The sequence below is a fragment of the Leuresthes tenuis genome, unplaced genomic scaffold (genome assembly GCF_036924035.1).
Source record: "Leuresthes tenuis unplaced genomic scaffold, fLeuTen1.0.hap1 SCAF_19, whole genome shotgun sequence".
Lineage (NCBI taxonomy): Eukaryota > Metazoa > Chordata > Actinopteri > Atheriniformes > Atherinopsidae > Leuresthes > Leuresthes tenuis.
The window spans coordinates 28,278,570-28,301,731 of record NW_027325373.1 but is presented as its reverse complement, the minus strand read 5'-3'; the positions used below and the strand labels follow the sequence as shown (position 1 = coordinate 28,301,731).

Genomic DNA, 23,162 nt, shown 5'->3' with positions numbered 1-23,162 from the left:
AAAAGACGTTTTGGCCTTCAGGATACCAAGAGATGAAAAGTTTCAGCCTTAATGCCTGAACACAGATCTGCTTACACATGTCTACATGTTCTAGCATTTCTCTGCCACTTGGGGGCAGTCTCTGAGCTGAGGGCTTCTCTTGGTTGTGTTTACGCTGTTGTTGGACCTGTAGCTTTGCTCTGCTGTCGAAAAGCCCAAAATCAAAGTGGCCAAAGATCTGCTTTGTGATGGAGTGAAACTAAGAGTTAATGTAATCAAGATTGCCCAGTACAGCTGATGTCTGAATATTTTTTTTGGCTCTTCATCCTCTTTGTTGTTAAACTGGTTGTTGTCAGCCCGTCCCGGCTTAAGCTAGCTTTAAAATAATTAGCATTCAATCAGCACGTAGTATCATCTCTGGAGCCTATGTGTTGTTAGCATTTTAGTAGAATATGTAAAGTAAGTGAAGTTTATTTATAAAGCAGACAAGCACTCAAGCAGTCACAAAGTGCTGTACAGCAAAATACAGTAAACTCAATAAGAAAATTAAGTGTTGTAAAATCAATATAATATCAAGTTAAGATACAGATTAAAAATTAACAGGTAGGTTAAAACAGTTCCAATAATAAAATCGTTCTCCAACTTTCTTTATTGGACGTCCCAGGAAAAGATGTGGTCTTGAAGGCAGCACAAGTTGCTGTAAAATCTCAGTGAACTTTTCTGCATGAATGCTGCCGTCACAGAAGTGGAAATGAGCTTGATACCATCACATAGCTTGGCTTTTGGACTGGTTGCTGACAGCAATCTGGATGCTCTTTTTGCTCTTTGGTCCGGAGCACACGGCGTCAATTTCTTTCAACAAAGATCTGGAATACCGATGGGTCTGACCACAGTATGCGTTACCACCGTGTGACGGTCCATCCCAGATGCCTCCGAGCCCAGAGAAGTGGACGCCGCCTCTGGACGAGGTTAACATCAGGCTTCTTTCCTGCACAGTAAAGCTTGTGAATGGAACTCTGTATTGTGGTGCTTGACAAAGGTTTCCACAGTAATCCCTTGTCAAAGTAGTTGTAATTGATAAAATACTCAATTATCTAAATCATCACTTGTTGCAGCCTCAGAGGGAACTTGCACTGATTGCAAAGTGGAGACTCTGCTCCTCCGTGTATTGAATCAGTTATCATTGTCAAAACTCTGTATCTGATAATACATTTGATATTCAACATTTGATATTTCCATTCTAGCTCCATAATGACCGTTCTATGGTGCCAAAAACAATCATCTTTAATAAAATGCTGCCAAAAAAACACGGCATTGGAAGCTTAGCTTTCATGAATATATTTGGTTTCTACCAAAAGTCTGATTAGTTGAGCTGCAGCAGCACTTAGTTTGAAAACTTGCTCATAAATTTTAGACTTTTAGTCACCAAATAGCCCTGTGATGGACTGTTGACATGTCCAGAATGTACCCTGCCTAATGGCAGCTGAGACAGGCTCCAGCACCCCCACAACCCTGAATTGGATTAAACGGGTATAGACAATGAATGGATGGATTGAAATAGGCATCAAATACTGAAAAAACAGCTGCCATTGGAGGAGTCCATCAGATAACTCTGGAGCTGTTTACAACCAAAAACCAAAGATTTCCCCATTTTTGCCTCACTGTAATAGCCTAAAAAACCTCTAGATTATTCCACCAGATTTAAAGAAAACATCATACAGTTGTACCAGCTGAATGATCTTATAATAATAACTTTGTAATTTACAGAAAATACAAGAAAGTTTATTGGTTCAAATATTAAAATGAAGCTCATCAGAAACACAAAGTTTCCAGATTTAAAAAACACTTTTACATTTTTGTCATTTCATCTTTAAAGATGATTTCAGACTATTTAAAAGTTCTAAAATCGTTTAATTGTTTTTCATGTAACACACATTTACTTCAGTATGATTTTGTTGCTCCAAATGTTATTAGTGTCCTTAATTACAAATCATTAATAAGTTCTTGTGCACTCTTCGTTTATTCATTTTCACAACACGGATTGTTGTTGAACCCATCTGGAAGTCAGAAGTCCTCGAACAGGTCCTCAGCTGTAGCATCTGCAGAGCGCTGGGGAGTCTGCAGCTTACTGGATCCTGCAGGGGAGTCCGACCTGTGCAACACACACACATGCACAGTGGAGTTTATTTGATGTAGCCTACGTAAAACTGCCGGGTTTCTGAGCTCCACACGGCTGTAAAGGCCCCCCATGTGTTTCTGGTCTTTCTCCTGATGGGCCACATGATACACTTCCTGTTTCAAGACGAAACCTCTGCTGTAAATCAGCCTCATTAGTCCACTGACCTGCTCTCCCCATGCAGGCTGCTCTCACCCACAGTTTGTAAGAAAACATACGCAAAGTTATGCACAGATTTTCGTGCATAATCCTACGAATATCCATCAACACGAGTGACCAGTGCGCCTGCGCAAAGCCTGAAGTCAGAGCTGACGTGCCTTTTATTCACAGAGGAAAATAAACATTTTAAATAGTTTACACATTACAATATACTGTTGAAAGCGAAACATGTACTTTTTATATTTACAATCTTCCTTCAGGGAATGTATGCAAGCTTTAGTTTGTTAGTTATTAACCTGTAGAGGTTATTTTTGTTTCGAACGTTGCTATGGTGGTTACTAATACACGCAGGCAATGGAGAAATAAGTTTGTTTTGGATGAACAACAGCGCACCCTCTCTTCATTTCAATTCATCATCTTCACATCATTGCTAATAAACGACATTTGTAAAGCTATGTATGCAAAAGTTAAAACTGTATATCCAGATACGTATTGGCACTACAATATACTGAAGTCTTGGTCATCTAGGACCATCCTGTCAGCCTGAGGAATGGGATACAGTAGGTATAATTGGCCATATTAGGTCATTGGAAAATATTATGTGAAACTCACTGTAAATTATGGGGAAAACCAGGTCTAAACTGGTCCAAATTTAAAAGGCTGACATTGTATCACTAACATGTTTGAATTATTTCATCCAGCTTGGACTTAATAAGGGTCTGAGAAAGTACACCTCAAAGGGAGCAAGATGAAAATGAAACTTTGGTGTAGGACAAAAGTGAAGACATCATTGGAAAGGTCTTGACCTGGGGAGTAACATATGTCAGTATGGAAATTATGGGCAGCTCCTGCTCCTCAGAGGTGACCTTTGAACCTTGAGCCTTTTGAAGGCTTACAGAGCAGCACCTAAATGGGCGACAGACCAGTTGTAAACAGTTTTGGAAAGCTCTTGACCTATACTACCATCACCTGTTGGACATCTGTAGGGGGCGCCACTAAGTAGGGTCAAAACCCAGAAAAAAACGTGATTTCACCCCTTTAATTACAAGCGAGATCAAAGATGTGCTTCCCAATCCCAAAACCTATATTAATTCTGAAAGTTTCCTGGCCACAATTTCACATATTAGAGGAAACACATTCAAACTACAAAACATATGGCGCTGCCCGCCACTGTGTATGGCAATTTAGAACAAATTGAAGTTTTTATATCGTATTAGGGTCAGGGTTGCGAAATTAAGGTTTATAAAACATATCTGTGCATTCTTCAACTAAAAAAGTTAACCCTAACATCTACGTTTATCTCGTGAGAAAAGCTATGTTATGAAAACATAAAAATATGCTAATTTACACATGATTCCTGCCACTCTGTTTCGCTGATGGAAAGGGGCGTATTCAATAGCTGAAACAAATGGAAGCCATTTTTAACTGCAGGGAACTGCGCATGCGCACTGGTCGCTCGTGGATATTCGTAGGATAATGCACGGAAAATCTGTACATAACTTTTCGTACATTTTCATATGAACCCTTTTGTGAGAATACGTTGCCCTGCGTGTGTGCGCTACTACGTGGAGGCTCATGTTCTCTTTAACTCTTATAGTTGTGATATGACTCAAAAATGCTTCAAATGAATTTAAAATCACCTTCAGTATTTCCAAATGTTAAGAATATTTCATATTTTTTACATTTTGAGTTTTATTTATTTCACAAAAGGTTGATTGACAACATTTGTGGGTTTTTTTGTGACTATGTGGTTTCACATCACTTTCTAACTTTCTGCTGTCATTTTTGCATAATTTTGTAGTAGTTTTCCTTTTCTCTTATTACTGTGCGCCTCTTTTTTTATCATTTTCCTGTGGACTGTTTGAGATAGTTACATCCATCTCTGAGGACTCAACTAAACTCTATGAACAGGTAATAATATGGTGAACTATTAACAGAAATGGAATACAATACATATAACTATATTGTTAGTGCTATATAGTCACCCTATGAAAAGAGTTGTTACATTTTTATTACTTTTGCCTTTTTATTTACATATATCGCGGTTCGCGCCACACAAAGGCTTACCAGGAATGACACCACTTGCGTCGCATATTGATTACAGTGGCCTAGAAGGGACAAAGGGTGGCGCAAGCGTGATTTGCCGCTACTTTTATTAACAATGCACTTTAAAGGGATTGTGCTTTTTTAATTTCGTTGTACTTGTACAATGACAAAGACATTCTAATTCTACTTTGCAGACGATCAGCTGATCTGATTAAACAAACGTAACATTTTCTCCATGTCCCTGTTGAAAACTGTTGATTCACGTGAGTTTATGTGCCGAAAACTACTACGTAGCTTTGTTAGCTGGACAGAAATTACTCGGTGTCATGTTACGGAGATCAGCTGATTTCAATCAAAGTGTAAGGTGATATTAAGAGGCTTTGAAGGTAATGTCAGCCAGATACAACGTGTTGCCTGCTAATGCTATCCTTCTAAACAGCCTTTAGCCTTACGTAGCTAATGTTAGCTTTTATTACCACACAGGTAGCTTACCTGGGGTCCACAAAACACGAATATATTGCAGAACAACTAACAATGACATTCACTGTAAGTTATCTTTTCACAGAATATCTAACCAAATGTAACATCTATTTATAATTTATAACTCTAAAAGTAAACTCAGAAACTGAGAAGGTGGTTTCACTCAATGGAGAAGACATCGTGACACATTTAAGTTATGGATGTGTTGGGTTGTGTGTGCTGCACACAGCGTCAGGCCACTGTAGTTTCTCCGAAGCGTGTTGTGTTCAATGAGCAATAGGAAATTACAGAATCTGATGAACACCGGAACTTTCTGCTCCTTTAAAAGGTCTAAAATCTATTTGATATTTTATGAAAAAGTCACTCTTTTATTTGGGGAACATGGTCTGAGTCTGTGTCACGATGTGGTTATTATTGAGTGGGGAGGATGAAGAAAGGATTAGTCATGGACTGTAGGTGAAGGACGAAATCAGAAATGTTACTCTTCTCAATGCTGTATCCAAACAGGCTCACATTTGATTTAAACCTCATCTTGAGTGAAATCAGGAGAACTTAATTAATTCCTACAGGGAACAGCTCTACAACAGCTGCTAAAGACTGTGAAGGTTGTAAAGTTACATAAATCCAGCTCACAGAGGAGATCTGGACTCTGGCTGAGTAGAGGGATGAGTTAACAAAAAGGAGACAAGATGCCCTCCCGTGGAGGATCTATACAGCTCTGAAGGTGATTTCTCTGTACAAGCTCCAGTTTTTATTAAAAAGTTTTCAAATTTTTGACTTTTTAAATGCACCTTCCTGCCAAGAGTCGGACTGAAATCACTCTCAGTAGCTACGACTACCCTTTAACATCGGTCGATATCGTCCCATCTCAGATGAGGTTTTGTTCTGTCCTCCATACAGACTCACACTGCATTCAGTTCAGGTATCTTTTTTGGTATCTTATCAATGGGTCACTCATCTTCTGCGTTCATTTTCATGCCTTGTCCTCTGCTGTAGAAAGGATATATGTTGGCCAGATTACTGACCCAGTGCTACTGATTCTGTAGATGTCTAACAGCCGTTAGCTTGGTGCTGAGACAAGAAACAAGAGGGAAGAAGCTAGCCTTCTCGGCATTGATAAGTTTATTGTTTAAGCAAAAGTTAAAGAAGACAAAATGAGCATCCAACAAGAGGTTTAATAAACCAGATGTCGAGAAACAGTAGCGATGATAAGTGTCCTGCTGAAAATAACACTTGAACACTCGAGAAAGACCACGTTTAACCTGCTAACACAGACAATCCACACCGTACCTCTCCAGTGAAGAAGGGAGCGGAGGTACGCATGTTATTAGATAAGAAAAAACGGTAAAAAATGTGTGTTTTTCAGTAATGTTAAACAGAGCCGGTCTCTCGATTATCAGTCTTCAGTTTCTTCACTCCTCACGGATGTGTCGTGGTAAAAAATGTTACTCGTTTTGGAAAAATAATGAAAAGTGAAAGGAGATTGTGTGTGACATGCTTATTTAGTCATTTGCTTTCCATCCTTACTGCCACATCCATCCATCCATCCATCCATCCATCCATCCATTATCTTCCTCTTATCAGAGGTCGGAAAACCCAGACATCCCTCTCCCAGCAACACTCCTGGTCTCCTTCTGGGGGATCCCGAGGTGTTCCCAGGTCAGATGAGATATATAATCCCTCCAGTGAGTTATGGTTCTGACCCGGGGCCTCCTCCCAGGAGGCATCCAAACCAGATGAACTACTTCAGCTGACTCCTTTCTATGTGGAGGAGCAGCGGCTCTACTCCGAACTCCCTCCAGATGGTGGAGCTCCTCCCCCTATCTCTAAGGCTGAGCCCAGCCCCCCTCTGAAGGAAACTCATGTATCCACAACCTCCTTCTTTGGGTCAGAACCCAAATCTTTGACCACAGGTGAGGGTTAGAACAAAGATGGAGCAGTAACCTGAAAGCTTTTTCTTTAACAGCTTCTATTAGCAAGAAGCTGGATAACTTTTTAGAATTTTAGAACCTAAAAGCTGCTGCTTTAACACAGGTCGGTCAGATGAAAACAACGAGTAAATCTGTGCAAAAACCTTTCAGCCTCTTCACTTGTAACCTTTAGTTTCAGGTACTAAAAGGTACCTCCAGCCTTTTGTTACCTTTATGTCCAGTAGCAAAGCTTTGTAAAGACTGAATAAATCAGCCAGCTGACACATCAAAAAACATCCATTTCAGTTTGTCTTTCCTGAATGTGCCAAAATCAGATGGATCTCTTCCTTTGTGTGAAAGCAAAACAAAGCTTTAACTTTTTCAACAGCTCATCCATCCCTCAGAGGACTTCTTTTGCAGCGTAGCCCTGTTCTAATTCGTATAAATTTACAGCAGGAAAGGATCCTAAAATCCATTTCAACAACATCCACTGCAGCAGGCCCAGCCCTGAAAGTTCCTGTATTTTAGGAGAGAACAACCCCCGAGCAGGGACTTTGAAACTTCCTTCAGATCCTGTTTTCACATGCAAACTTCCTGCTTTGGACAGGTTTACTATTTCTGAACCAGTCAGAATCCAAACAGGTGACTTGTTTTCACCAATTGATGACACAGACCAGGCAATGAAGACAAAAGTGGTTATGGAACAGGAAAAAAATAAGCCTCATCAGGTCAAACTGTCTTTATCCTGCTTTTAATCATCCAACATTCAGCACCTTCACTTGAATCTATAAACAACATGACATGAAGGCCTCCCAAGAGCCGTCATGAAAAAAACCACAGAATATGGAAACCAAAGCACATGATTACAAATGGACTTTCTCCGTCATGATGGAAAGCTGAACATGAGGGAGAGGAAAAGCTGGAGCGAGCAAGGGAAGGAGCGAGAAGACCTGGGCTTGTTGAAATCATTACTGGATGACGAGCACTGCTGGAACCAGTTAAGAGGAAACAGGAGACGTGTTTGAGTGGAGAGGGGAGCTGTTGGGCGCTCCCACAGAGGACCACCAGGGACTCAAGGGCGGTATCGACCCTGAGACGTGAGGTTGAGCTCAGGTGGTGGGTTTGCAGGAGCCCTCACAGAAAGCTGGTTTTAATTCTGTTCAGTTCAGTTGAAATTAATTAAATTAAATCAGTTGTATTCTTCCATGAAGACCATTTCTGATGAGGCTTGGGCCAACAGTAGATGGATCAGCTGAAGGTCCAGATGCATCTCTCAGGTCCTGTCAGGTCACAGCTGGATTTTTTCCTCTTTCTTAAGGACATCACTTTCAGATCCTGTTCATCTGCTGGAGATAGTTTTTTAGGCCTGACACTTCTTCTTTTGTCCTCCACTTGTCCAGTTTCCTCAAATGTTTTAAGGACACACTGCACACCATGCTGAGATATGCCAAGTTTTCAGCTGATAGCTCTTTGGGAATCACCTTGTTGCTGCAGAAATCCTATTTTCTGTCTGACAAACTGTGTTTTCTTTGCTGTTTTTCATAGATGCAGCTAAAGAAATGGGAACAAATGATGTGTCTTTGTGACAGGCTGCTGGTAACAAAGTGCCTAAAGATCCAATTTAAAATGACTTCTTTGCTAAGTTGTCTGTTCTGTGTCGACACAGCACTGGTTCATCCCTTGAGTTAGGAGCCTTTTTTCTGCCTGAAGGGTTCATAGGTCAGAGTTAAGTGGCTGAACAAAGAAAAAACACATTCCTCTGAAAATGGTCAGGTACAAGGACTGAAAATGAGTGAAAAAAGCAGAAAATGCACAGAGAAGAACTCTGACCTTCAGAAAGTCTGGAGAACTATTGAACAGGACCACTTTAAAGATTACAGGAAAGTCTGAAAGAAATGAGAACTGGATCATGAGTTTTAGACTTTATGAATCAGCCAAATGTTGTTCATCTTGACGAAACAACAACGCATATTGCAGTCTTCTTTTGCTAATTTCCCAGAAGTATAGATAAAAGTTGCAGCTCATTTGTGCTGAAACTCTTCCAGCAGATCACTCACCGTAACCAGAGCTCTGATCATAAACTAAAACCGTCCCGCTCCAGTGGACAAAATATCAAAAGCAGAAATATCCAAAATGGCTCTTTAGCATTTGTACGAGTCATCAGTTGAACGCAGTGATTCACAACCCTGTGACTTTACATGGAAATATCTAACATCTCATAAGCAGAGCACACACTATATTCTTATGGTATATTTCACAGCTGTTGTGTCACAGAGACTCAACTCCTACAACAGACTATAAAACTGTGCTTAGTGGAGTTTAAAGCACGAGGCAACCCACAGTGAGACTGTGGCAGTGCCGTGTCTTGTAGTGATTATATGCGATGGCTGGGAGCCATGTTTGATCGTTTACAGAACCAGTCCATGTGTGAAGGACAGCCAGTTTTTGACTGAAACTTTCTGTTAGTTTCCTTTCATGGGAACAGTCCTCAGTACACAAACACTTGAACCTAAACAACATGCTAACAGGAAGAGAACAAGTCAGAAAGAAGAATTTTAAGATCAAGCTGTTGTGTTCATCCTGCAGTCGTTTAAGGGACATTTATCTAAAAAAGGTTATGACTGTCTTGACAACCTTATTAACAAAGAGATGGCATAAATCAGTCAACTGTTCAATTAATCAACAATTATTAACCAAAACCCATTAAAGTTATATGCTTAAGACAGCTGACCATGTAGGTCCTCAAAGTAATAGTTTCTGACATTTTGAGGTGAAGATGTCCATCTACTAAAACTGCATCTTTATCCAAATTACCTGTACAGGAGACAAACGTCACTCTGAAGACGTCACCTGTCCTGAATTCTCTTCTCTTTATGGTTTTTATTCTTTAAAATGGTTGATTCACATGGCATCAGCCGATGTCAAAATGCATCCCGAGTGACCGAAATCACACAGATGCAGGCTTTGAACTGAGAGCTGATAGCAAGCTGGATGGCCTCTCTCCTCTTTAGTCTGGAGGACGCAGCATCAAGTTCTGACCCATCTGACCACAGAACAGTTTTTCACTTTGTCTCAGTCCATTTTAAATGAGCTTCGGTCCAGAGGAGACGGCAGTGTTTCTGGATCATGTTCACATATGGTGTTTTTCTTTACCTCTGAAAGACTCTACTTCTCTGAGGTGCTCTTTTTATACCCAATCATGTTACTCACTTGTTGGTTATTAAACTAATTAGCTGCCACATGTTCCTCCAGCTGTTTCTTTTAGTACCCTCTACTTTTCCAGCCTTTTGTTGCCCCTGTTCAGCATCTTCTCACTATCACGCCGCTTTTAGCACTTTTCGTTTGTCATTTATTCCCATTTTAAGCTTCTGCCTCAAATCAAAATTACTGTACATTCTGTGTAATGATTAGGGGCAGAAGTACAAAAAAGCGCCGTAATAATACTTCATGTTACTCGTGCTCTCGTGTTCATATGGTCTTCATTTTATACTCTTCTCAAGGAGTTAACAGGGCGAGATTAAAAGACCGATTAGAGATGGAACAACAATGGCTGGTTGCAGGATTGCCAACAGCCCTGAAGACCTCCTGCATTTACAGCCTCCTCATGCAGCCAGCAGCGGCTGCTCATCAACTCACTGCTGCCTTATTTTTTCGCAGTCAGAGCTGGTAATATGCCCAGCAGCTGGGGATGGATGGCAACACTTACAGCCATCTGCATGCGGCACAGTTTACAGTCGCTGGCACCAGGAGAAGCCTGGACACAGTGTATTCACTCTCTGTTGGAAGAGGTTGGACGACTGCTACAGAAACAATGTCAGATTGAGAAATGTCTTTGGAATATTTTTCAAAGGGACATGTCCAAAAAGAAGCTGGTAAATGGCGGTTCAGGCACAAGAGCAGTGACATAGTGAGGACTTGGATGAGCAGCAACAGAGTTTCAGAGCTGTGTGATGGTCTGACTTCAAGAGTGGACACAGAGACCATAGAAACAGAGGATGGTTGTATAATTTTCTCTTTGAGGCCAGTGATTGACTTTGGCCTCACAGTTCATGTCTAAGACCTCCTTTATAAATCCCCTGCTGCACTGGTTTAAGCCTGGAGAATAATAGGATTCACTAATATCCGTGTTTGTTCACCCAGTTCATGGAAAACACACCCTCAGCTTGCTCACATGGAGAAGCTCCCATCCATGTTGGAGATTTCCTTGGTCTGAGTCACCTTTTACATTTTAAGATTAATCTTTGGGCTGTGAAATAGCAAACATGAATAAAGCAAAAAATAACTGAATCAATATCAAAGCTTCAATGGTTTTGGTTCACAGAACAAAGTGTTGATTGAAATAAATTGGATATCAATAAATATTTTCTAAGTCTTGGCATCAATTGGTTTCCATCCAATCATTATAATGCACTTACTAAGGCAGAAGTGCATTAAGTTTGTGAATGTAGGCCCAATTTTATTTCCTCCTCTTGGTCCTCCCTCTCTGTTTTGCAGGGGTAAGATCCCCATTTTCTCATTGGGTTTAAGGAGAGCTGGTCGTCCAGCTTCAACTTGGGCTTTAGGGCCCATTTGGATGGTTAGATGATCATGACTCCTTATCCCAAAAAGAAAAGGGGCATCTTATTCCTACAAATCTTTGTTGTCAACAGTTTTCTTAATAGAAATGCTCATATAAAAATTATATTTTCATATAAAGTAAAAAAGATCTGGTTAGAGCTTAAAAGTAAAGGCAAATTAAGCATAATTTCTGGCTGCACTTTACTAATTCATATTTGTGAAAGACAATATTAGTAAAAGTGATGGTAATAATAGCTCTGAGATGCTCCACAAAACTCCAATTAACACATGAAGTGATTGGAGTGGGAATATTGGCAGCAAACACACTGTGTGGAGACACAGGTTGAAGAAAATGGCAGCAACACGTGTCCAGCAGCCACGATGGGAGATTACTGATGTTTTCCGGCCTCATTAGTGGAGCTATGTGTTCACATAAAGCCCAGAGAGAGGAGGGTCCTTTCTACTGAGGTGAACTGCGTCACTCTGCTCATCACCAGCTGGCCTTCCCGAAGCCACGGCAGCATGTGTGTGCTCAGAGAGAACGAACAAATAGAAGAAAGCGAATCTTGAAGGAGTTGAAACCCAGCAGCAGAGATCATAAACCTGCAGGACAAGGTGCTATTTTATCACCTGTAAATTCCCAGAGCTGAATCTGATATTCCTTCTCAGAAGAAGGCAGTAAATGTGATGAGACCCTTAAGGGGCTCAGCTGGGATTTCCTACGTGGACTGAACAGACGTTCAGTTTTTACACTTTTCTCCTCTGCAGGAGCTTCTTTTTCATCCGAGTGATGCAATAAGATCATTCTGTGACTTAAACCTAATTTATGGATGATTTTCATATTCCTTGCTCTACTAAGTTTATGTAATTCAATGAAAATGTCAGAATTTCCCAAACATGGATCTACACTTTCCTCTTGACTGTAAAAGATTAATTATGATTAATCAAAACCCTTTTTGAAGTGAGAGCGCCCTGATCATAACTGTGAATGATAAGTGAATGATTACTTAGGTAATCGAGTTACTTCATCCAGAAATTGGATAAGAAATACTTTTTCCTTAATAAAGAGCAAAAACAACTGTTCACAAGTGAAAAAAAGATCATGATTACAAATTATTTAACTGCATCTTAAAGGTACAAAATCAAATTAATTTTGCTGACACTACTATTAAATATATGAACAAAAAAAATGTATTTATCTCCAAATATTCATCCAAGTGTGTTAACATGGATGTTAACAAAACAACAATTACACTAAGTGTAAATCTCACAAACTAGAATTTCTTTCACAAAAATCAAATCATGAAAGTGAAACATTTTACCATTGCATAGAAAATATTAGCTCATCTTGAATTTAATGGCAGCAACAGGCCACTAAAAGGTGGGACAAAGTAAAAAGTTGGAAAAGGGAGTGTTTCTAAAGCAGAGAAGACGCGGCAAATAAATAGGTCCATTTCCTTTTAGTTCCACAATAATCGAGAGAGGTGTGACAGAAAACTCTGACAGAAAATGCATTTAAACAGACTGAGACCGTTTTAGCTGTCACACCCCGACACATTAAAGGACAAGTGAGCAGTTTACAGGCTGAAGAGGCAGCAAATCCATCCTCAGAGACGATATGTAGGAAGAACTACTTTTTACTTAAAACGGCCAAAACAAACTGCAGCAACACAAACACTTGTACCTTTTCCCCTGTGAAGTCTCTGGGTTTGGTCTTTTCAGGGTGGGATGCGGGGCCCTGACCTGCTGAAAGCGCCGCTTGCGACACGGGGCCACGTCTGTGATGTCTTGCAGGCTGTCTTCCATTGGGCTCGGAGTGGAGGACTCTGTTTTTAAAATAGTCAACAATACGAAGCCGTGAACATGAGTGAATATTTACACTGTAAGGTTCATTCTGCTGGATGTCACTGATTGCTGATTCCATGAGAATCATGAGAAGCTGGCTTCACTGGAGAGGTGGATTGAGGTTGCGACTTTGCTTTGCGGTAAGACATATTGCATCACTTCCTGTTGCCTTGTGTGTGTGCACTGTGACATTTGTTGCTCCTCTTCAACTAGTAATAATCACCTTATTTCTCCCTATAATTTACACATCTTGCATAGTTAACTCTATCACATACTTGTTATATTCTAACGCTCACTCTTACAGATCTTTAGTCCTTATTTTTCACTTTTTAGCAGTGTGTCGGGTTCTCTAGCTTAGCATGGCTACCAGTTCTCTTCCTCCATCTCCTGCTTTCACCTGCTCCGTGTGTCAGATGTTTAGTTACTCCTCTGCCTCCTTTAGGGATAATGGTACATGTAACAAATGTAGTCTTTTTGTAGTTTTGGAGGCAAGGTTATCTGAATCGGAAGCTCGGCTCTGCACTGTTGAAAACCACCTGATAGCGAGCCAGGTCCCTTTAGCCAGTGTGGAGCCAACGAGCCCAGTTAGCTCTATTAGTCGTCCCCTAGCAGATCCCGAGCAGCCGGGACTTAAGAGTGGCTGGATGACTGTCAGGAAGAGGAGTCATAGTCCTAAAGTCAAGCCCGTGGTTCACCATCAACGTGTCCACGTTTCAAATAGATTTTCCCCACTCAGCGACACACCCGCTGAGGACAAAACCCTGGTAATTGGCAGCTCTATAGTCAGAAACGTGGCATTAGCGACACCAGCGACCACAGTCAAATGCATTCCAGGGGCCAGAGCGGGCGACATAGAATCCTATTTAAAACTGCTGGCTAAGGATAAGCGGAAATACGGTAAAATAGTTATTCACGTCGGCGGTAATGACACCCGGTTACGCCAATCAGAGGTCACTAAAATTAATGTTGCATCGGTGTGTAATTTTGCCAAAACAATGTGGGACTCCGTAGTTTTCTCTGGACCCCTGCCAAATCTGACCAGTGATGACATGTTTAGCCGCATGTCCTCATTCAATCGCTGGTTGTCTAGATGGTGTCCAGCAAACAACGTGGGCTACATAGATAATTGGCAATCTTTCTGGAGAAAACCTGGTCTGATGAGGAGAGACGGCATCCATCCCACTTTGGAAGGAGCTCTTCTCATTTCTAGAAATATGGACGAATTTATTAGTCATCCAAAAACATGACAACCCAGGGTTGAGATCAGGATGCAGAGTTGTAGTCTTAGACACTTCTCTGCGGCTTCCCACCTGATGCTAGCCCTTTTAAATCTCTGACTCAGTTTGTGGAAATCACAAAAACCTCTTGTGTTTGTTGTTGTGTATCGTCCACCTGGCCCTTATTCTGAGTTTCTGTCTGAATTCTCAGAGTTTTTATCCCAGTTAGTGCTGAGTACAGATAAAGTCATTGTAGTGGGTGACTTTAATATTCATGTAGATGTTGAAAATGACAGCCTAAATATTAACTTTAATTCTATATTAGACTCTATTGGATTTTCTCAAAGTGTTCACAGACCTACTCACTGCCTTAATCATACCCTTGACCTTGTGCTGACTTATGGCATTGAGAGTGAACAGTTAACAGTGTTCCCTCATAACCCTGTCTTGTCTGACCATTTTTTAATAACTTTTGAACATTATTAGACAGCATGGCATAAATTTCCATTGTTATGCTGATGATACTCAGCTGTACTTATCTATGAAACCAGATGAAACCAACAGGTTGGTCAGACTACAAGCCTGTCTTAAAGACATAAAGACCTGGATGACTCAGAACTGTCTGCTTTTAAATTCAGACAAAACGAAGTTGTTCTCTTTGGACCTGAGCGCTTCAGGGAGAAATTGTCTAGTTATATAGTTACTCTAGATGGTATTTCCTTGGCTTCTAGTTCTACAGTGAGGAACCTTGGAGTTATTTTTTACCAGAATTTATCATTTGACGCACATATAAAACTGGTTTCTAGGACTGCCTTCTTTCACCTTCGTAATATTGCTAAAATCAGGAACATCCTGTCTCAGGGTGATGCAGAGAAACTAGTTCATGCATTTGTTACTTCAAGATTGGACTACTGTAATTCCTTATTATTGGGCTGTCCCACATATTCTCTGAAAAGCCTCCAGCTGATCCAAAATGCTGCAGCCAGAGTTCTGATGAGAACTAACAGGAGAGATCATGTTTCTCCAGTTTTAGCTTCTCTTCATTGGCTCCCTGTTAAATTCAGAATAGAATTTAAGATTCTTCTTCTCACATATAAAGCTCTTTATGACCGAGCTCCATCATATCTTAAAGATCTCATTGTAAGATATTTTCCTAACAAACTGCAGGTTTACTTGTTCTTCCCAGAGTTTCTAAAAGTAGAATGGGAGGTAGAGCCTTCAGTTATCAGGCTCCTCTCTTGTGGAATAAGCTGCCAGTAAATGTCCGGGAAGCAGACACCCTTTCCACTTTTAAGATTAGGCTTAAAACTTTCCTTTTTGATAAAGCTTATAGTTAGGGATGGCTCAGGTAATCCTGAAACATCCCATAGTTAAGCTGCTATAGGCTTAGACTGCTGGGGGACCTCATCTGTCACACCTTTCCTCACTTTGCTCTCTTTTTCCCCCTGTTTAATTTCTCAAATGATTTTATGTACATGTGACATTATTGTGGTTATTAACTTGTTTCCCTGTTCCAACAGATATCCTTTGAATGGCGTTATGGTGTTTCCCCCCCCTCTTTTCCCTCTTTTCTGTCTTCTCAAACCCCAGCTGGTCGAGGCGGATGGCCACCCTTCCTGGTTCTGGTTCTGCCAGAGGTTTCTTCCTAGTTCTGGTTCTGCCAGAGGTTTCTTCCTGGTTCTGGTTCTGCCAGAGGTTTCTTCCTGTGGTTTCTTCCACAGTCCCTCAGCCTCAGGACGGGAGATTGGACTGAAGACAAGTTTCGGTGCAATCTGTTGGTTTCCTTAGCTAGGATATTGTTTTTTAATTGGCTCTTTATGAATGAATTGGATTATTTTTAAATTAATTAATTGGATTTAATTGGATTATGATTACAATTAATTGAATTCCAATTGGCTTGAATTGGACTATATTATTTAAGTGCCTCGAGATGACAATTTTTGTAATTTGGCGCTTTATAAATAAAACTGAATTGAATTGAATTGAATCTATCTGTTGGTGCAAGCATCTATCATGTCTTCCTATTATCCACCAACTGCTCCCATCCATCTGTCACAATCTGCATTTTAGGTTTCTGTCATGATCTGTGTTTCTGTTTAGTCTCTAATTTACAGTTTAGCCTGGCCATTTACAAACTTTCCTCAGTCTCTCTTCTTCCCAGTCATCAGTTCCACTCCCAGTTTTTTTTTTGTCCTTCTGGCTCAGCCACACTGTTTGTTTGGATTTTGGAATAAATCAAGTTTTTCCATTTATCTATCTGCATCCAGATCCTGTCTTCACCACCACGCCACGTCTTGACACCATCAGTATATACATTAGTCAGTTCATCCATCCATTCACTCTAATATCAGTCTATCCATCAATCATTCATTCATTCATTTACAGATGTATATATCCATACATTGAGTATCTATCATCCACCCATCCACATATAAATTGACATCTATATATATATATATATATATTTATTGTCGTCTCTTCTATTTTGTTGTCAATAATATAACTTATGTGTACTGTTTGCTGCTGCAGTGAGATAACTTCCCCTTGCAAGTTAATTAAGTACTTTGATGGTGATGATGATATGTATATATCTATATATATCATCCACATCTCTGTTTGTCCAACGATGTCTCCATCCTTTTGTCCATCAGTTCATTCAATAGTCCATCCATCCATCCATGTATAAATCAAAGATTCATGTATTAATCATCCATCTATTGGTCCATGTAATTATTATCCTTTCATTTTATCCATCAGTTCATTCAATAGTCCATCCATCCATCTGTTCATCTCTCTATTCATCCATTCATCCTAATATATCATCTATACACATATTCATCCATCTATTCATAAATCAGTCTTTCATCCATCATTTCACCCATTCATCGGTACATTCAATAGGTTGGAGGACAACCACTCTACAAGCCGAGCCACGCTCCAACATGTGATTTCCTTTCTCTTGAAGCAGCAGTTTCCACATAAACTATACAAAACAAACTCATGTGTACATAAAAATAACAAAATCTTCTCCAAACTGACTTTGGCCCCTCCCTCCCTTCCTTCCTCCTATCTGCTGGCCATCTGAGTCACTGCCGTGGCAACAGGAACAACATAAATCCTGCAGGCTTCCCCTCATCAGATGGAGGAGAAGACCCAACAGGGGCATGTGTATCGCCAAAAAAGGCTCAACGTATCCAAGGACTCAACATGGCTGCAGACTATTAGAATGTGGCAAAATCTGGGACATTAAGAGCTGATAAGAGAAACAAAAACTCTTACCACTGCAAGAAAGGTAACTTATAACCCGGCACTTGAACCCTCGCATGCAAGGGAACGTCTGGAGGCTGATGAAGTGTACTGTCAACATTAAAGGCTGTTTGTAGTTAAAGGTGTTTTGGGATGTTGGTTCACGAAAGCCCATTACTCTGCATGACATAACTCTGCAGTGATGTCATGATGAGTTTATGGGAATGAAATCACAGCGCCTCAGTGATGGTGCAAAACACACTCAGCTCCCATGACAACAGCTCCCAGAAATATCATATTCACAGTCATACTTCACTAAATCTGTCATATTCTCCTGTGAAAACACATCCCGATGCTACACGTGAAGGTTTTCTGCTCTCTGCGACACTGAATCTTGTCCAACACTGACGTCTCAGCAGGTGTTTTCCATCAGTCAGCAAAGGCAGAGCACCTGTAACCTGTAACTTTCTGCCAGTTTAAGTGATTAAACGCGGACATATCCGCCTGATCTGCGATCGATCGACCTGTCGAAGGACTCACTCTGCAGCTAAACGTGATGTAGAAACAACGAGGCCTCGGACACAAACATGTAAAACATCCCAGAGAGGCAACATAAGACATCTGTTGTGTATTTATTTATTTTTAATATCTGTTTGTTGTTGGTTTGTGACAGTTTATGTTGTTTATTTCTGTATGTGATTGTGTCTGAGGACATTATTTGGTTTCCCTTGTGGTTTCTGGTTTCGTGGTTCTTTCTCATGTATTTAATTTGTGGTCATTCGTGTCTCACTGTGGTTTTATTTTTTTTATTTTTGTTTTGTGCATATTTTGTAGACAATTTGTGTCTCTTTTTATGGTCATAATGTGTCTCTTGGAAGCCGTTTTATTAATCTTTGTGGTCTTTTGTGTACATCTGTTGTTGTTTGGAGGCTGTTTTGCATATGTTTGAGGTCATAATTTGTCTTGTTGAAGCTCTATCTTAGCTCTATCATTTGTCTTGTTTTTTATGGTGACATCCCAATTTTTTTGTTGTTTTATATTAGTTTGTAGTAATTCTGTGGACACTGATTCTTTTTTTTAAATTTTTTTATCTTTTCTGGTTGTTTTGTCTCTCCGGGTTCTCCAGCTTCCTCCCACCGTCCTAAAACATGCATGTTAGGTTAACTGGTGTCTCTAGAATTGTCCTTAGGAGTGAGTGTGAGCGTGTGTGGTTGTTTGTCTCGTTTGTCTCTGTGTGGCCCTGTGATGGCGACCTGTCCAGCGTGTATCCCGCCTCTCGCCCGATGACCGCTGGGATAGGCTCCAGCCCCTCTGCGACCGACCGACGGATTAAGCGGGTATAGAAAATGGATGGATGGATGGTTGTTTTGTGTCCATTTTGTTTTGCTTTGGATAATTTTTGGTCATTCTGGGATTAGTTTTTTTCTGTGTTTTTGCAGTCATTTTACATTTTTTTGTTGTTATGTCTCTTTGTTGATGGCTGCATTTTCATTTATGGTCACGTGGTTGTTCTGTAGTTGTTTGTGTCTCGTGGTAATTATGTGTATGGGTGTATCTAGTTATTTTTATTCATTTGATGTCATGTCAGTCTCACAGTGCATGTTTGTGTCTTTGCAGTTGTTTGTGAAAATCTTTTTCGCAGAAGTCTGATCAGTTTTACATTAAAACTCATCACATAAGAGCTGCTACAGGTAGAAATAGCCTGCTACTGTAAATACTCTCAAACTTGTGAAAACATGTCTACGTTTATGAGGAGGATTCATTCATTCGAACCATCCTTCTTCCTGTACGTTCAGGAGAACTGTTAAATGTTTCACCTTGTGATGGTAAATTAGAAGCTGGAGTCGGCTCCTCTGGCTCATCATCAGTGCTGCCACCATACTCATCGTCCTCGCTGTCCCGACCTGCTCTTTGTTCTGACTTCCCTGGATTATTGTTGTTCGGTCTGTCAGAACTCCTGCAATATAAACCAGACAGAACACATTTTTAATATAAATAGTTTTAAAATTATGCTTAAACTTTCAAACAAAGTTGATGACTCTGAGAGGTCTGCAGCCAAATAAGTGAAGATATCTATTGAGCAGCAACAGCATGTTCTTCCTGGTTGTTACTCAACAGAAAACGTCTGTGTGGCTCTGCTTCAAAAAGCTTCAGTCACAGCATGCTGAGTCTGTGCAGCTCCTGTAAACCAGTTAAACCCGGTTAATACGGGCTGTGCACCTCGTTTCCTGCAGGTTTGTGACCATTTCCTGCAGACTGCGGATCTTTGCCTTCTTCTCATTCATGACCAGGACAAACCGAGAGAACAGCTCCGTCTCCAGGGCCTCTTTACCGCTGGCGTAGCGCTTCATCCTGAAACACACGGACACATGTGACACATGCAGCAGCAATACAACCACAGCTAATCAGTGATGGATGGAGTCCAGAGGCTTTTTATGGAGCAATTAATCAGACAAGATAAGCAACACAGAACAGTTTCACCTTTAAAACATAAACTAAACATTTTTTCATTCTGATGACTCATCTAAACTAAAGTTTAGTTTGAACTAAACTAACTAAAGCTATTTTATTAATTAGTTTTGTCATTAAAAGCAGCAAAGGTTTGACTTTTCAGTTTTAAAAAAAGTAATAAACCAATTGCTGAGTTTGGTGGAGAAATCAGTTTAACTTTCTGTTCACTGGAAATTTTACGAGCCTTTCTTTAACTGTCTTTAAATATGAGACTCTCACCATCGACTCAGAGGTTGTGGAAGGCCCTTATTAATTACAATCACCAGCAAGACTTCATTTTACAGATCTAGGGCTTTTAAGTTGCTTATAAAACTTTAAAGTGAACAAACAATTATTTGAATTCTGCTTTAAAGACAACTGGGAATGAGGAAAAAAACAAAAACGAAGAAAACACCACATATCAGTGAACATAACATCCATTTTATGTTTTTTAGAGGCTTAAAGAGAAAGAAATTGGACTTTTTTTTCCAAATCTTAAGGTTGTTTTTCAGTTCCATGTTCAGAGGAGGAGCTTTGAGTAGAACTGCTCCTTTACGTTGAATCGGGCAGGTTGACATAGTTCAGGCATGCGATTAGGACACCTCCCGGGAGACTTTTTATGTTTTCCAGGCGCACCAATGTGAGAGGTTGTCCCCGGACTGACCCAGAGTCTGCTGAAGGGGCAACTTATCTCATCTGACCTGGGAAAGCCCAAAGTTCTCCCAGGAGGATGTGGAAAGAGGGATGAGTAAAAACACAACGGGCCTCATGCGAGAACTGTTCGTATGAACAGATTAGTTTTTAAAGTTGTGCGTACGAGTTATTTAAGAGAAACAACTCCTAATTTATTATTTGAGGATGCTTTTGCCATGTTTATGCTGTCCGAAATTAAATGATATCTAAAGTTGGATCATTTCATCTGGATGGCAGAAATGTTATTCTTTGTTAGTCTGTCTTTTTTTTGTTTTTTTATCTAAAGGATAGAGAGTAATATGTATGAAAAGAAAGGGGACCAGAGAGTGTGGTCCAGCTGCAGGGGGATTCACACTACTCAGCCTCCTCTGGAAAGTTTACTCCAGGGTGTTGGAGAGGAGGCTCCGACTGATTGTTGAACCTCAGACTCAGGAAGCTGAGCCGGAAGGAGAAGCTTTCAATTTACTGCTCCATCTTTGTTCCAACCCTCACCTATTGTCACAGATCTGGGTAACAACCCAAAGAATGAGGTAGTGGATACAAGCGGCTGAAATAACTTTCCTTCATAGGGGGGCTCTAAAAAAAAAAAAAAACATTCTCAGTCTCAACATTGATTTATTATATTGATTGATTGGGAGATGCAGGTAGATTTAGGAGATAAGTTTGTTGTTCTCCAGCAAATAGCCTCTACAAATCTAAGGACTGATATAGTCTTGTGGTCTAGGAGTAGAGTAAGAGTCTATTTCATAGAGCTGACTGTTCCTTGGGAGAACTTAGTAGTAGAAGCATATGAAAGGAAAAAGCTTAGGTATGTGGAGCTGGGGGCAGAAGCAGAGCAGCGAGGATGGAAAGTTAGGATCTGTCCAGTGGAAGTAGGATGTAGAGGATTTGTTGCAAAGTCTGTTGTCTCATTGTTGAGGGAGTTGGGTGTAAGTGGACAAAGTGTGAGGAAAATAGGAAGTGTCAGATGAGGCAGGAAAGTCCAGTCAGTGTATTTGGATTAGAAGAAGCAATAGTAGCTGGGGGCCCAGCAGGTGGAGCATTTAGGGTAAACAGACTCTTGGAAGAAGCAAGGAAGAAATCCAGGATATATTTAAGTGGAGGGTGTGGCCCATGTGAGCCTTTTGAAACCAGGTGGCCATTTCAGGTGAGTTGGTCTGTGGTCTTGTCTTTGCTGGCATTTTTAGTGATTGTAGGACTGTTTAAGTGAGTTTGTCTGCTGAATCTGCTAGTGTAACTTGTCCTGCCTCCACCTCTGGCACCCTCTTTACTTTCATTACCCCCTACCCGAATCAGGGTTTGAATCCTCACCCCGCTATGACTGGTGTGCACTTGGTGAGAGGCTGGGGTAGCTTGTGGTTGTGAGAAAAAAAAGATGGTTGTTGTGGTGATGGCATTAGGGGAGTGACTCTGGGACGCCAGTGATCACTGTCTAGCCTCCTGGAGGTGTCGTGGGCTCAACTAGACGAAACACCAATGAAAGGAGGTTCCCATCTGATGACCCCCATGACATGTTGCTGAGCACTGCTCACTGGTCTCTATAGGGATTATTCACGGTGTCTGGTCCATTTTCTTTTGTAGCACAAGTTCCTTGTGTTTACTTTGAATACATGTTGACTTTGTACTATTTGCAGCCAAATGTAGGCATTACATTGTTTACAGATCATCTCATTGTCCTCTTTCTTTCCTTCTCACATAGTTTCCAAACCTTTTTCAGGGTGTAGAAAATTCACAGATTCTGAGAGCTGGTTGAGCTACTTTTATCCACCAGGATGAAGTCTGCCTTTGGTCTCCTCAGTTTCAGTCAGTCATCACATGTTCATGGACAAACTGAGTCACTCCACAGTTCTGTATAGCAAGAAACCTTCTGATCAGATAAATATGTTTCTTGTTGGCATCACCTGTGGGCCCCACAGCTTCATCAGCTCCAATAGATTCCCTCAGATCCACATAAGGATTATATATCCCATCTGACCTGGGAATGCCTTGAGATCCCCCAGGAGGAGCTGGAGAGTGTCGCTGGGGAGAGGGATGTTTGGGTTTCGCTTCTGGACCTGTTGGTTCTGAGACCCAACAATGTCCTCAGAAAAGAGGAAGATGATGAATGGATGGATGAGTATCAGTATTGATCCAAGACGATTACCTCCAACTATTGAGCCGATAGTATCATTTGGAATCGAACGTTTTCCAAAAAAGTAAAAAGAAATGGAAATTATTTTCCCTTATTGTCTCATTTCTCTACCCTTCTGTATATTCAATGTAAATTAAGCACCTCATACATAGCAGTGACATAGAAGTTATTCAGACTCCAATTTCTGTTACATGTATCCAGACAAAATAAATATAATAGAACAGAATAGAAAA

At 40.6% G+C, this 23,162-nt stretch overlaps 1 protein-coding gene across 3 annotated transcripts in view; it reads right to left on the bottom strand.

Moving 5' to 3' along the window:
- LOC140276746 (DNA repair protein XRCC4-like) overlaps positions 1-23,162 on the bottom strand; it is an 88,851-nt gene that overhangs the window by 45,551 nt on the left and 20,138 nt on the right. For 2 of the 3 annotated variants that reach the window (XM_072371547.1, XM_072371548.1), the window contains exons 5-8: positions 19,836-19,967; positions 19,433-19,572; positions 12,992-13,133; positions 624-2,131 (exon numbers count right to left, since the gene is read on the bottom strand). In XM_072371547.1, the coding sequence (XP_072227648.1) occupies positions 2,044-2,131; positions 12,992-13,133; positions 19,433-19,572; positions 19,836-19,967 (502 nt within the window). In that variant the 3' untranslated portion in view covers positions 624-2,043. Of the gene's footprint in view, positions 1-623; positions 2,132-12,991; positions 13,134-19,432; positions 19,573-19,835; positions 19,968-23,162 lie in introns of those variants that run through there. The other variant, XR_011909051.1, reaches the window with a different exon arrangement.